This window comes from Ricinus communis, chromosome 8, assembly GCF_019578655.1.
Source record: "Ricinus communis isolate WT05 ecotype wild-type chromosome 8, ASM1957865v1, whole genome shotgun sequence".
NCBI lineage: Eukaryota > Viridiplantae > Streptophyta > Magnoliopsida > Malpighiales > Euphorbiaceae > Ricinus > Ricinus communis.
This window is the reverse complement of record NC_063263.1, coordinates 23,772,828-23,787,498: the sequence shown is the minus strand read 5'-3', so window position 1 is coordinate 23,787,498 and position 14,671 is coordinate 23,772,828. Positions and strand designations below refer to the sequence as shown.

The following is a 14,671-nucleotide window of genomic DNA, read 5'->3' as shown; positions in this document are numbered from 1 at the left end:
CACAAAAAAGCAACACAACTAAATATAAGTTCCATTAATTTCATCGCCTGAAAGTTTTCGAGATCATCACATCTCACAAATTGATTGTGTAATTATATTTCGATTTCCTAAATTAGTTTTAACAGAAAATTAGCCTGCTAGATTCAGTTCAATCACTGCTGGGCACACTGAACCCTCTGTGCGCCACTAGGCATGTCGTCATCCTCATCGTATGCTTCCTGCTGAGCTTGCTGCTGCTTCCTTCTCATCTCCTCTTCCATATTAACATCATGAAGTGTAGTTTCCTCACACTCATCCAGCTCCATGTCAGTCAATTGAGTTGATGACCTCAGAGGCAAAATTGCCTCGAGTGCTTTAACCTGATCTGCAGTCAAAGAATCAGGGAAGTCCACATTGAAATGTATGTATAGCTTCCCCTTCATGAATGGCCTCTGGTACATTGGCATACCCTCATCATTGATTGCCTTGAATGAGCCTGCAAATGGCAGATATGATCAGATACCCAAAAGAAAATTTAGGAATAAACAAGTTCAAATCAGTTGAATTTATTAACCTACCAGGCTTCACAACTTCCCCTGGGGTTGATTTGATAAGAAGCTGCCGCCCATCCAAATGAGTTAATACAAATTGGAAGCCACAAAGAGCCTCTGTGAGAGAAAGATTGTGATCCACAACAAGGTCATCTTCCTTTCTCTTGAACTTTGGATGATCCTTTTGCTGAAGGACAAAAACTATATCACCAGTAATTGTGTCAGGCTGCAAAACACCAAACATTGAGATTTAGTCCAGCAATACTCTCAAGTACAGCACAGAGTTTCAAGGCTTAATTATGGACAACATACCGCTTCATCAGCTTCACCAGGGAATGTGATTTTCTGACCATGCTGCATGCCCTTCTCTACAATCACTTCCAACACCTTCTTTTCAGGGACAACCTTCTCTCCCTTGCATTGCGTGCATCTGTCCTTCTCGCTAATTGATTCACCAGTCCCCTTGCATTCATTGCAAGCATGCTGCATCTGTTGGATCATTGATGGGCCAAGCTGCCTTATTGAGACCTTCATACCAGTGCCCTGGCAACCAGAACACTTCATAGAAGCTCCAGATTTTGACCCCTTGCTGCATCAAAGGGGTCTTCATGTCAGCAACATCATAGCAATAAAAAAGAATGAACAAATGATCATCAGCAGAAACAAAATTAAACTCACCCATTGCACTTTGCACATATCATATTGCGAGACAGGGAGAGCTTCTTGATTGTACCAAGATAGAGATCCTCCAAAGAAACCTTCAAAGGATGAACCACATCTTCTCCTCGTCTCTGCCTCCTTCCTCCTCGACTACTGCCACCTATACAAGATCAAGCACAATTCAGCTCGCACTCAACTTGCAGATGATACAACATAAACAAAAATCAATATAATTACATAACAAAGAAGTCATATTGCCCATACCTCCAAAGGGACTCCCACCAAAGAAGGATTCAAAAATGTCAAATGGGTTATGGCCAGCACCGCCACCACCCATTCCTTCCTTAAGGGCATCTTCACCATATTGATCATAGATCTCACGTTTCTCAGGATCACTCAAGACCTCATAAGCCTGAGCTAGCTCTTTGAACTGCAATAGCATAATCCAACAACATCAACTCTCAGTCCTCAACCCCTTAAACACATGACTTCAATAACATCATATCAAACAAGACAAACAAAATGGTGAAACTAAGTTTCACATCACCCATAGTTACAGCAACCCTTTATACTAAACCATCAAACAGATGGACAGGAAGCCCCAGTAACAAGCACAAGATCAAGCCTATTTACGAATTCTCAATAACCAAACTATCATCAAATACACAGAAAGAAAAAAAAAATCTCTCTTTAGAAATCAACAAAACATTCAGTCGCCACCAATCCTAAGCAGTTAATTGAATTAAATTCAAATTCCAAATTCTTATCAGATAATTTTCTCTTCTCAATCAATTTCCTCATATAAATCACTCAAGCGTAGAAACTAAGCATTTAAATTAACTTCCAAAAACCAAGCCACAGGAATACTCTCCAACGAGCAAAAAATAAAAATAATACCATATTAGTAAAGGGCTCCTATTTTAGCTAAGAAAAAAATTAATTTACCTTCTCAGGATCACCTCCCTTATCAGGATGGTTCTTGATAGCAGCTCTCTTGTAAGCCTTTTTCAAATCATCCTGAGTAGCATTCTTTGATACTCCCAATATTTCATAGTACTTTGTATTATCACTTTTCTTTGGCGCCCTCCCAAACATCTCCTTCTTCTTTCTTTTAGTAAATCAAAACAATTACACAAAACAAACAGAACCACAGAACCACAGAACCCAAATTTAAGAAGACTCTGGACACGCAATGAACATTGAAGAAGAATTGTGCCTTTTTCACATGACTCAGGACAAAAGACGACGAGACTTTATATATAGGGGTGACGGGTTTAAGGATGGACGGTTGAGATTGAAGCCTTCCTCCATGGGGTCTTTTGTTAAGAATACTCTAGAACGGCTTTAGTTCTCTAGATCTTTCCACGAAAGTTGTCACACCTGCTTACGCTACGGGAAAAAGAAAACGGTTCCTCGTCACCGATCGCTTTTCCAATTAAATTAGCCTTTTGACCTTGATGAATCTTACTCCTTTTTTTTCTTTTCTTTTACATAAATGCCACGTTAAACATAAAATAATTATCTCAATTTAACTGCTAAAGAAATTATAAAATTATAAAAAAATTCGTATATAAAAATAAAATATTATTTATAAAATATCTTGAAATATAGTTTACCTATAAAAATATTTAATTTAATTTAATTTTTCAGATAAAATAATATATATTAAATATATTTTTAATATATATATATATATATATGTATATACGATAATATTTTTAATAAATAATTAATATAAATACTTTAATTTTTATGAATACATTTTGTTCGATTTTATGATATTAGTAATGCATAGATAAATAAATAAATTTAAATTTTTTTTAATAATTTAAAGATTTAGAGATATACGGAGAATATCATATATGAAAATGAGATAAATTAGTATAAGATGAAAAATAGTATATGTTGTGTAAATATTGAAAAAAAGAATACATATTTAGTATACCTTTCACATGAACTAAATAAAATATATATTATCTTTTAATTATATTTGTGATTAACTACTAATGATATAAAATATTAATTTATTTTAATATTAAATTTAAATGAATAATTTAGTTAATATTTAGAGTATTTATAAAAACTTTAAAAAGCTAAAAAGAATGTGAAATATTTATAAAATAAAGAAAATAATAGCATAAAATATATATTTTACTAAAAATAGTATCCATTAAGCATATGTTAGGTATCTCAATATTTTTTAAAGTAAATAAAATATAAATTCAACAAAAGTTGAACAATAAATATATATGTTTGGCATATAATATTATATTTTAAGTATTTAAAAGTTTTTAAAATAGAATAGAATTCAACTCAAAAAATGTTCAGGAGCAAAATGTATATGTTTACTGTGGATGGCGGTTTCTAGTGCGCATCCAAGTGTTTTTAGCGACTACGGCATTGTAAGGCTTTTCAACATAATAAGAAACATGCTAACTAGTCACTAAGAATTAGACATGTTCATGGGCCGGGCCTGGGCGAGCTCGGGCCGGGCCTGACTTGATTTTGGACAAGCCCGAGTCTGCCCAGGCCCGGGAATTTTTTAATATCTCTGAGCCCAAGCCCGAGCCCGAAATTTTTTGAAAAATCCGACCCGGCTCGGCCAATTATTAAACCTGTCCCAAATTGCAGTTATATTTAGATTTAGGGTTTTATTTTGTTTAATATATTATTAATAACAATAAAATTATAAACAAAAATAATAAGTAGCTAAGTGGTATATAACACTTTAATTATAAGTTGAAGGTCACAGGTTTGAGTGCTAGGTATGACATTTCTTTTTTTTCCAACTAAACTAGACATCGCGCCGGGCCGGCGGGTACCCAGGCCCATGAACAGGTCTACTAAGAATAGCGTAGAGATAGGAATTGCCACTCGGGTAATCACCGGGACACTTGTACTACCGAGTGGTATTTCTTAGATTCCATAAGGAAGCTTTCGCCATAGAGTCTAGAGATGAATTTTTCCAACTAAACTAGACATCGGGCCGGGCGGACGAGTACCCAGGCCCATGAACAGGTCTACTAAGAATAGCGTAGAGATAGGAGTTGCCACTCGGGTAATCACCGGGACACTTGTACTACTGAGTGGTATTTCTTAGATTCCATAAGGAAGCTTTCGCCATAGAGTCTAGAGATGAATTTGAAAGTCAACTTCCTTATTTGTGTATATTAGTTTTTAATTTTATTGTTTAACAAATTATTCCTAATGTAAGCAATTTATACACAGGCATACAAAATAACACACATAATAGACTTAAGTTTAGCTCATTTATTGGAGCCCAGCCCGTATTGAAGTTTGTTAGCCTAGTTTACTAATCAATTATGCATGTAGCCCACCTAGTCTAGTTCAATTACAGGTTATGCTTTTGATTTCTAGCCTTTAGACCTAATGGACTACTTATTATGAGAAAGCTCATTTATTGTGCTCCTAATTCTAATTAAGTCCAAAACTTAACTAAGCATGCTAAAGTCCGCTGAGTCTACTTGGATTTAAGGTTTTAAGTCCAATTTATATTGATTAGCCTTATAGAAGGTGTAATATATAAAAAATCGTCAAAATAAGAAAATAATGATTGGGCTTGAACAATCGAGAGCCGATCAGCTCAATGCAGAGCTAATTGGCTATGTATTGAGCTGATTGGCTCTAGGGTCTCCAAGCTGATTTTCATCATTCGTCAGTATATTTTCACATTCCGAGAGCTGAATTTCACATGCACAGATAGTAAAACTAATTAGAATAAAATAAAATAAAATAAAAGACATTAAAATAAGAACAACAGTAGTCTATTAATCGATCAAAATCCTAAACTACTGAAAATCATTCATGATTATATTAAACATATTTAATTACCTAAACATAATGAAAACATAGTTATAATCATAAATCCTATAACATTGTTTTTAATTAGATTTAAAACCATAATTAACAAAATATCATCTTTCAAAACTCTAGATTTCTTATTATTGGATTCAAAATCTAATTAATCATGCAAATTCACAAAAATCATAATCTAGTCATACTCTCATAAATCAAAATCCTAATAATGTTTATAATAAATAACCAAAAGAAAATAAAAAAAGAACGAAAGAATCGATTTTATGATGATGTTAAATGTATGATTGGAGGAACCCTGAGGTTATCATCATGAATGATGGATCTGTGAGTCTCAAGTGATGAGGATGCAGTTGAGTCGAAGACTGGGTAGGAATCTAATGTTGGATCTAATGTAGAGAAATCTTCTGTCGATTTAGAAATAGTTTCCAAAAATGATTCTTTCTTCAATGACTTGTTACCTTCTGATGTCAACTATGAACAACAATATTTTTCTTTCTTCTCTCTCTGGTTTTTTTCTGTGTTTTATTTCTCAGTGTCTCTTAAATATCGATGTCACTTACTGTCAAATCTTAGCTCTTAATTATTAACCTAAATCCTAATTACCTCTTTTTGTTTATAGATGTAGGTTTTCAAAGAAAACCCTAAAGGAGGCAATAGATTTTAGGAATATATCGATTAATATCATATTTTATTTTTAAAATTTAAATAATTATCGATAAAAATGATGATTATCGTTAATGAAATCTTCTAGAATCTGTATTAGGACGTGAAATCATTGAAAAAATGACTTATGAAAATTTTTAATTAGGTCCCTAGACTTATGAAAACTGCTGTTTTGACCCTCAAATTTAATTTTTATGACAATTAAGTCCAAATTGATTTAGAAAAGGTAATTTCAATTGGATTAACCTTGACCCTAGCCTCTTATTCTCCTTTCCTTCACCTCCCAATACCCGAGAATGTAGTAACTTTCATCATAGTATTTTATATTTTTCCCTCAATATCTAGATATTGAAAAGGGGTGCTGACAGCTACCCCCGGTTTATCAAAATCTATGAGCATGCAAATGCGTTAAATTAAATTTGAGACAAATCATAGACATCAAGGATATAACAAAAGGATATGTGACTTGTAGAAGTTACGCTTCGTAAGCCTGATCTTTGATTGCTGATTTGATGTGGGGGCCACGCACGCTTGGGTTGAGGACTTCGCCTGCTTAGGTTGAGAGCTTCACCTGCTTAGATTGAAGACTTCATCTGTTTAGGCTTGAGAACTTTGCCTACTTGGATTGAGGACTTCACCTGCTTAGATTGAACTCTTCGCCTACTTTTAAGGTTGTTTTGCAAAAAATAACACTAGATAGACATATACTTAACTCTTTAAAGTCTTTTTGTATGCATGTGACATTTAAATACCTGTATTTACCTTCTAGGGTAATGTGGTGTCGATCTTGCTCGCCGAAAATTTCTACAGCGCGTGTGAGTGGTTTAATGAGCTTTCTAGCTCAATTCAGAGCAAGATTAGGGATATCGACTTTCGTCGGTTTGTGGCCACACTCTTCTCGGTTACCGGGAGGGTCAATCATACTTCAATCTATGCTCTTCTCAAGAGGTGGATGGGTACGACTCACACCTTCCACACCCAGGTTGGTGAGCTAACTCTCTCTCATATTTCATTTTCTACTATTACTGGCATTGATTTCTTTGGCACGCTTGTGCCTTTCGATGATGCGATCCACCCCTAAATTCTAAAAGACGTATTAAATGTCTTTTAAAAATAAAAAATGTAGTTTCTGTGTAATATACTTTACAAAATAGTATCCAAGATGCTTACTAATCGATTAAAGATAGTCTTGTCGCATACTATTTCTCCGTTCCAAAGTGCTTTTATGAAAGGAAGGTTCTGATGCCTAGGAGTTCTTTATCATCAACTTACTCGAGTTCTTGCCGATGTTCAAGAACTCGTGATGCATTGCAGTGCATCCCTCTCTATTACCGTGGTTTTATTCCTCAGAATGCTCGAGAAGTTGACCATATGGCCTGAGTTTTTCTAGTGTACCTCTAATGTACGACCTTGTTCAACAACTCAGGGAACTCGCTGAACTTTCATTATCTAGCTTCTCTGTGGGACTTGGACCAGATCTATTTTTATGACTACGGGTCTGTGGCTCTTGCGTATCTATACCATCAGATGGACATCACCGTCCGAGGTAGCAAGAGAATTTGCAATTTTTGGCACGTGATCCACGTAAATTATGCCCTGACTTCTTTTTCTCAATTCCTTTTTACATAGATATCATACTTGTTGACACTTTGTTCTACAAGTTTAGGCCTTGGAGATCGGTGATGTGCATAGTTTTACACATGTTTGCTTGCATATTATTGTGCATTTTCTTAGCATTTATTATGTTTTTATTCTAAGAACACCCGTGTTTTTTGTGTCCTTTTGTATTCTAGGAGATTTTATAGTTCCATCATCAGTTTTTGAGCAATTTTATATCGATTCCAGGTGAAAATGGATGTAATCAGAGGCGTTTGACCTTGGGTTGACTTTTGGGAACTCAACATGGCCCGTGTTTGAGCTCGTGTAGTAATTCCAGGCCGTGTAGCTTAAGCAGTTTGAAGCAACACAGTTTCCTAGGGTAACGCGCCCTAGAGCATGGCCTGTGTAGGCTAACACGAGCAAGAACATGCCCTTACTACATTCGAGAACATGGTCGTGTTAGTAATACGGGCCATAACACGTCCTTGCTTGATTCAGTTCATTATGTCATTTGGAGACCAACACGGCCTGGACACGACCCATGTTAAGGAACACGGGTTTTGAACACACCCGTATGCGTACATTATAAAATTGAACGAGCGAAAAAAAGAGAGGAAACCAGCAATTTTGACTCTTCATCTTCCCTTATGGTTTTTCTAGACACGTCTCAGACATCCCGAGGCGGCTTCCAAGAGACTGATTCCATCTTTTGACATTAGATTCGTGACTATTGAGATTCGATTGAAGATCGAAGAGGAGTTTTGGAGCAAATCAAGAGGCATTTTGGAAATCATTTGTAGTGTAAATCAAGAATCTGAGTTGTTCATCCAATTATAGAAAAAGGGTGTATATGTTTTGATTTCTTTATTCTTTCATTGTAATTGAATTCCTATTTGTTGTAGACATGAACATGTGTTGCTAGATTGATTGAACCCATTGAGGGTCCTTGCTTTATCGATTTTTGTACTGAATTGTTAAGATTATTTAAGTTCCTTTTCTTGTATTCTTTCTGCAATTAATAATAACAATCCAGTTTTCGTTACATTGAATGTATTGATTACTGTTCATAGAATTCTTTTAGTAATTGAGAAATTCTAATTGAATTTGGAAATTTAATTATAAGAACAAGTTAATTTTCACTTAGAGATAAGGTCAATTAATTTGCAGGATTAAGAATTAACAAAGCTTAATAGAGGTGGATTAAAGCTTAAGGCTAACTTAATAATCAATCGTTAGAAAAAGATTCCAACTTTAGGTTCTTAGATTTAGGAACTCGGTTGTCTTGAGAGGAAACCGAATTTAGTTTAGAATCCGTCCACGGGTAGCATAATCGGACTCAATAATCTATTATCCTTTGTTTAGTTACCAACTAGTCTAGGTCCTCTTTGGGTTTGCTTTCTTGTCTTGATTATTCTTTTTGCTCATTCATTCTTGCAGTACATTTGGAATTAGCTTTTAGTCATTAGTAAATTTAGAAACCTCTGTTATTAATTTTATGTTAGATAACAAGGAACGAAGTAGTAACTCTAGGATTTCACTTTTCCGTGGCATATGATATTTTTAATACTTTCCGTTGTACTAGGCTGCATCAATAGGTTCACTGCCTTAGTTGTAATTGCATAAGTATCGTATCAAGTTTTTGGCACCGTTGCCGGGGAACCTTTTGTTTGCAAACTAGAGTGAAATTTGCTATTTATTACTCTAAACATTTTTCTTATATACTTTTGTCATTGCTTTCTTTTTATTCATTTATTTGTTTGGGTTGTTGCTGCCTTGTTCAATTCAGGTAGTTTATGACTAGGAGTTCTAATACTGCACCAGTAGATCCTCTACCCGAACTAGAGCGATCCCTCAGGCAGCTAAGGAAGCGATTAGACGTGGAGAAGGAGGAGCAGATTGAAATTCCTGAACATATACCAGTAGATATGGGAGACGGAAACAACAGTGTCGCTGAAGCAAATAGGACGATGTATGAGTTTGCTAGACCTTCCTTGGAGGGAATGCACACTAGTATATTGAGGCCACCTATTACATCAAACAATTTCGAGATTAAGCTAACCGTCATTCAGATGGTGCAGTAGAGTGTATAGTTTGGGAGCTTGCCCAATGAAGATCCTAATGCCCACATCGCGAACTTCTTGGAGATTTGTGATACCTTCAAGATTAATGGGACTACCGATGATGCCATTCAACTTAGGCTGTTTCCATTTTCTTAAGGGATAAAGCAAAGAGATGGCTACCGTCCCTACAAGCTAACACCATCACCACCTGGAATTCTTTGGCTGAGGAATTTCTTTATAAATACTTTCCTCCTGCTAAGACTGCAAAGATGCATAATAATATATCTTCTTTTGTGCAGTTTGATGATGAGAGCATGTATGATGTGTGGGAGAGGTACAAGAACTGCTGAGATGTTGCCTACACTACGGTTTGCCATTATGGATGCAGGTGCAGACTTTTTACAGTGGCTTGAACTCAGCCACGAGGCAGATGGCAGATGCAGTTGTAGGTGGGGCCATCAATAGTAAGACGCCAGAGTAGGCCTAAAACTTAATTGAGGAGATGGCCATGAATACATATCAGTGGCAGTCTTTTAGGAGTAGGCCAGGACGACAAGGAGTGGTGAACCAAGTATATTATACATCAGCCTTGGCAGCTCAGATGTAGCTTTTGGCTAAGAAGATCGACCAGCTCTAAATGCTAGTCCAAGCAGCACAGCTTGACTGCGAGTTTTATAGTGGCCCGTACTACAGTGCAAACTATAATGCATGAGTTATGTTTGCTTCTTCTTCATCTTCCTCTGCTGACTATGAACAAGTTGATTATATGGAAAACGCGCCCAGGCAGCAGAATAACCCCTACAAAAACACATACAACCTAGGGTGGAGAAACCATCCTGACTTCGGGTGGCAAAATAACAACACCCGGGGTCCACTAGGATTCCAGAGGTTGCACTAGCAGCAGCCCGAACAGCAGACTGTTATCCCTCAACTCCCTCGGAACCAGGAGAAGAAGCCCAATTTAGAGGAGTTGATGATGAAGTTTGTATCCACTTCAGAGAACAGTTTTCAACAGACGAACACAACTCTTAGAAATCAGTAGGCCTCCATATAGAATTTGGAGAATCATATAGGCTAGATTTCTAAGATGATGACTGAGAGACAGCCAAGGACGTTCCCCAGTACCACAGAGTCAAACCTGAGGGAGCATGTCAAGGCTATCACCTTGAGATCAGGTAAGCAGTTAGCTAGTTCTTTACTTATGGCTGATTATGATGTTATTATGCAGGATGAGCTAGTCATAAAGGAGCCAAAGCCTGAGATGACAGAGCTTGTGCGAACTAAGGATAAGAAGAAGAGTCCTGTGAGGGAATACTAGTCCCCAATTCCATATCCTGCTAGGTTGAAGCAGGAGAAGGTCGATTAGTAGTTTGGTAAGTTCTTGGATTTATTTAAGCAGTTGAGGATTAACCTACCCTTTTTTGAGGCTATATCGCAGATGTCCAAGTATACGAAGTTCTTAAAGGAGATTCTGAGCAATAAGAGGAAGCTAGAGGACTTAGGACTTGTGACATTAAATGAGGAGTGCTAAGCCATTCTTCAAAACAAGCTGCCAGTGAAGAGGCGTGATCCAGGGAGTTTATTTATATCTTGTATTATTGGTGATTTTCCTATTAGTGATGCTCTAGCTGATTTAGGAGCTAGCATTAATCTAATGCTTAATAGTTTGTTTGATAAATTAGGTTTGAATGAGCCTAAACTTACTAGGATGAGCATATAGTTGGCATAGAGGACTGTGAAATATCCTAGGGGAATAGTTGAGGATGTACTTGTTAAGGTAGACAAGTTTATATTTCCCGTTGACTTTGTTATTATGGATATAGAGGGTGAAAGTAGTGTGCCTTTAATTCTAGGTAGACCTTTCATTGCAACATCTAGGGCTGTTATAGATGTGTGTGATGGGAAGTTACAACTTAGAGTAGGTGATGAGACTATTACCCACTTTACGAGACACTCACTTGACCATGATGATACTGTATATTCTATGGATATTTTGAATGATATTGTGGAGTCTCAATTGCAGGAGATATTACTTGATGATCCTTTATAGGTAGCATTACAGGCTGATGATAAAGAGGAGTTATCCAATGAGGATGTGTTGGAGAAATTTGCTTGTTTGTTGGTTAGTGAGCCCAGCAGGTCTGACCATTTTGTTGATATTGACAAGTCAGGGGTGCATAAATTGAGACTTTCACTTGAGGAGCCACCAGCCCTAGAGTTAAAGGAGTTGCCTAAGCACTTGATCTATGCCTATCTAGATGAAGCAGAGAAGTTGCTGGTGATCATTGCAGCTGATTTGACTCTTGAGGAGAGGGAGATGACTTTAGCTTCCCTCAGAAAGTATCCCGAGGCCTTTGCATACAAGATTGCAGACATTCCTAGAATCAACTGAAGCTATTGTTCGCATAAGATTCTGATGGAGGATAATTACAAGTTAGTGGTATAGCCACAACGACATTTGAACCTGAACATGAAGGAAGTAGTCAAGAATGAGGTAATTAAACTTCTGGATGCGGGTTTGATTTACCCCATTTCTGACAGCTCTTGGGTTAGTTCTGTGCAGGTTATGCCCAAGAAGGGAGGTATGACGGTGGTCAAGAATGAGAAGGATGAGTTGATACCGACTAGAACAATAATTGGTTTTTGAGTTTGCATTGATTACAAGAGGCTCAATGATGCAACTCGGAAGGACCATTTTCCCCTTCCTTTTATTCACCAGATGTTAGAGCGCTTGTAAGGGCATATGTTTTATTGCTTTCTTGACGGTTTTTCCAAGTTCTTTTCAGATTCCATTGCACCTGAGGACCAAGAGAAAACCACTTGCACTTGCCCCTATGGTACGTTCGCATATAGGAGGATGCCATTCGGTTTGTGCAATGCACCTACTACTTTCTAGAGGTGTATGAGGGTGATCTTCCATGATATGATTGAAGAGTCTATGGAGGTGCTTATGGATGACTTCTCGGTATTTAGTAACTCTTTCTTCCATTGTTTGCTTAACTTAGAGCGTATGTTTGCGTGTTGTGTAGAAGCTAACCTTGTGCTAAATTAGGAAAAGTGTTATTTTATGGTGAGAGAGGGTATTGTACTAGGGTATAAGATTTCACATGCAGGGATGGATATAGATAGAGTTAAGGTAGAGACCATTGCTAAGTTGCCACCCCCTAGCTCGGTTAAGGCTATTAGGAGTTTCCTTGGTCATGCAGGTTTTTATAGAAGGTTCATTAAGGAATTTTCTAAGATTGCTAGACTTTTGACTCAGTTGCTTGTCAAAGATGTTCCATTTGTATTTTCTAATGACTGTTTGTAGGCTTTTGAGTTACTTAAGGAGAAGCTAACTACAACCCTGATGAGCATAGTTTTACACATATTTGCTTGCATATTATTGCGTATGTTCTTAGCAATTATTGTGCTTTTATTCCCAGATCACCCGCGTTTTGTGTTCTTTTGCATTTCAGGAACATTTATAGGACCATCATCGGTGTTTAAGCAATTATAGATCAATACGTGCGGAAACGGACGAGAATTCATCAAGATCGGACAAGAGCCCGCAATGCATACATTGAGTGGCCTGGACTCTGGCCGTGCTCAACCATTGGCTTTGATTCTTGAAATTGGCACTTTGGGCATGGTTTTCGTAGCCACCACGGCCTTCAGCACGGCCCGTGGTGGATAACACGGGGAGCAACACGGCCCGTGGTGGCCAACACGGGGAGAAACACGGCCGTGGTGAAACCCTACTTGGTGAGATCCACAGTTTCAAAGACGGTTTAAACTTGGCCGTCTTTGTCAGGCTTGAAGTTAAATATATAAGAAAAATGAATTTTTCTTAGGAGAGGAGAGAGGAAAAAAAAGAAGTGACATAGAGCCCTGGAGGCTGGTTCGATTTCTGCACAGTATTGAGTGCTAGAGAGAGTTGCGGGGAGTAAGAATCCCGGAATCGCAAGGTTCCGAGTGCAAAACCGTAGTGGAAGCAATTCAAGAGACAGTTTGGGAGATTAATCAAAGTGTAGATCCAGATTTGGAGTTGTTCATCCAATTCGAGAAAAAAGGGTGTACATGTTTTATTTTCATTATTCTTTCATTGTAATTGATTTCCTAGATTGTTTTAAACATGAACATGTTTAGCTAGACTGATTTAATCTATTGGGATTTCTTTACTATGTTGGCTTGATATTATATTGTTGGATTGTTTGAGTTGGTTTTATATTCTTCTTGTTTTCAGTATTAATAAGATTATGCATTATTCATGAGACGTTGTGAATTGTGATGTTTAGATTGCTTTATGAGATTGAGAAATCCGTTTGGCAATTGGAATTTTGAATAACAAGAACTGGTTAATAATCGCTTAGAGATAAGGATAATTAACTAGCCGGATTAAGAATTAACAAAGCTTAATAGAGGCGGATTAAAGCTTAATGCTAATTTAAGAATCAATCGTTAGGAAGAGATTCCAACTTTAGGTTATTAGGTTTAAGAATTCGGTTATCTCGAGAGAGAAACCGAATTGAGTTAAGAATAAATCTGCCCACGGGTAGCATAATTAGACTCACCGATCCTTTATCTTTTGTTCGGTTGCCAACTAGTTTAGATTCCCTTTGGGTTTGTCTTCTTGTCTTGATTATTTCATTTATCAATTACTCCTGCATCTCCCTCGGAACTTAGCTTGTAGTTAATAGTTAGTTTAGAAATTATTCATTATCCATTTTAGGTTAATATAACAAAGAACAAAGGAGTAACTCTAGGCTTTCACTTTCCCGAGGAATACGACCTTGATACTCGCCATTAGTGTTAGACTGCATCGATAGGTACACTGCCTTAGATTGTAGCTAACACGATTAGCAACCCATCAAGTTTTGGCCGCTACGGGAATGTTTGAAAACTAGAGTGAAATTTGCTATTTGTTAATTTAGCCATTTTTTTTCTTTCTTTCTTATTATTTTATTTTATTTGTACATATTTATTTAGTTTAAGTTTATGATTCAGATAGTGAATGATAAGGAGGTTCAATGCTAAATTCAAACTCTTTGTATGACACATTGGAAAATGGGATCAGGAACTAAGAGAGTGCTAAAAATTGGGATGCCCGTGCATCTTTAGATGCTCAAGTGGAATCATTTTGCAGGCTACCGATCAACTCTCTTCTCCTATCCTTTCATCTCAAGTCTTTTGTGAATTTTGTTGTGGTTTACATGTGTGTAATGATTGTCCATTGTATAGTGATGTTGCTCATTGTTCTTATAACTGTGAACAGGTGAATTATATGGGAAGTTGGCCAAATGACTCGTATGGAAGCACCTACAATCAAGAGTGGAGCACTCA

The 14,671-nt window shown here is 37.0% G+C and overlaps 1 protein-coding gene across 1 annotated transcript; it reads right to left on the bottom strand.

The window, feature by feature from the left end:
- Positions 1–8: 8 nt before the first annotated feature.
- Positions 9–2,545, bottom strand: LOC8281547 (dnaJ protein homolog). Its single transcript, XM_002515819.4, has 6 exons — positions 2,136–2,545; positions 1,455–1,620; positions 1,209–1,350; positions 843–1,119; positions 558–756; positions 9–475 (listed from the first exon to the last, which is right to left on the bottom strand). The coding sequence occupies exons 1-6, from the start codon at positions 2,283–2,285 to the stop codon at positions 153–155; spliced, it is 1,257 nt and encodes a 418-aa protein (XP_002515865.1). The 5' UTR covers positions 2,286–2,545; the 3' UTR covers positions 9–152.
- Between the last annotated feature and the right edge of the window lie 12,126 nt (positions 2,546–14,671).

Excerpts from the sequence above, each read along its gene's own strand:
- LOC8281547 (XM_002515819.4), bottom strand. The coding sequence starts at position 2,285 with ATGTTTGGGAGGGCGCCAAAGAAAAGTGATAATACAAAGTACTATGAA. Across the intron at positions 1,621-2,135 it reads AGGGAGGTGATCCTGAGAAG|TTCAAAGAGCTAGCTCAGGC; the intron begins GTAAATTAATTT and ends ATGCTATTGCAG. Across the intron at positions 1,351-1,454 it reads TGGTGGGAGTCCCTTTGGAG|GTGGCAGTAGTCGAGGAGGA; the intron begins GTATGGGCAATA and ends GATCTTGTATAG.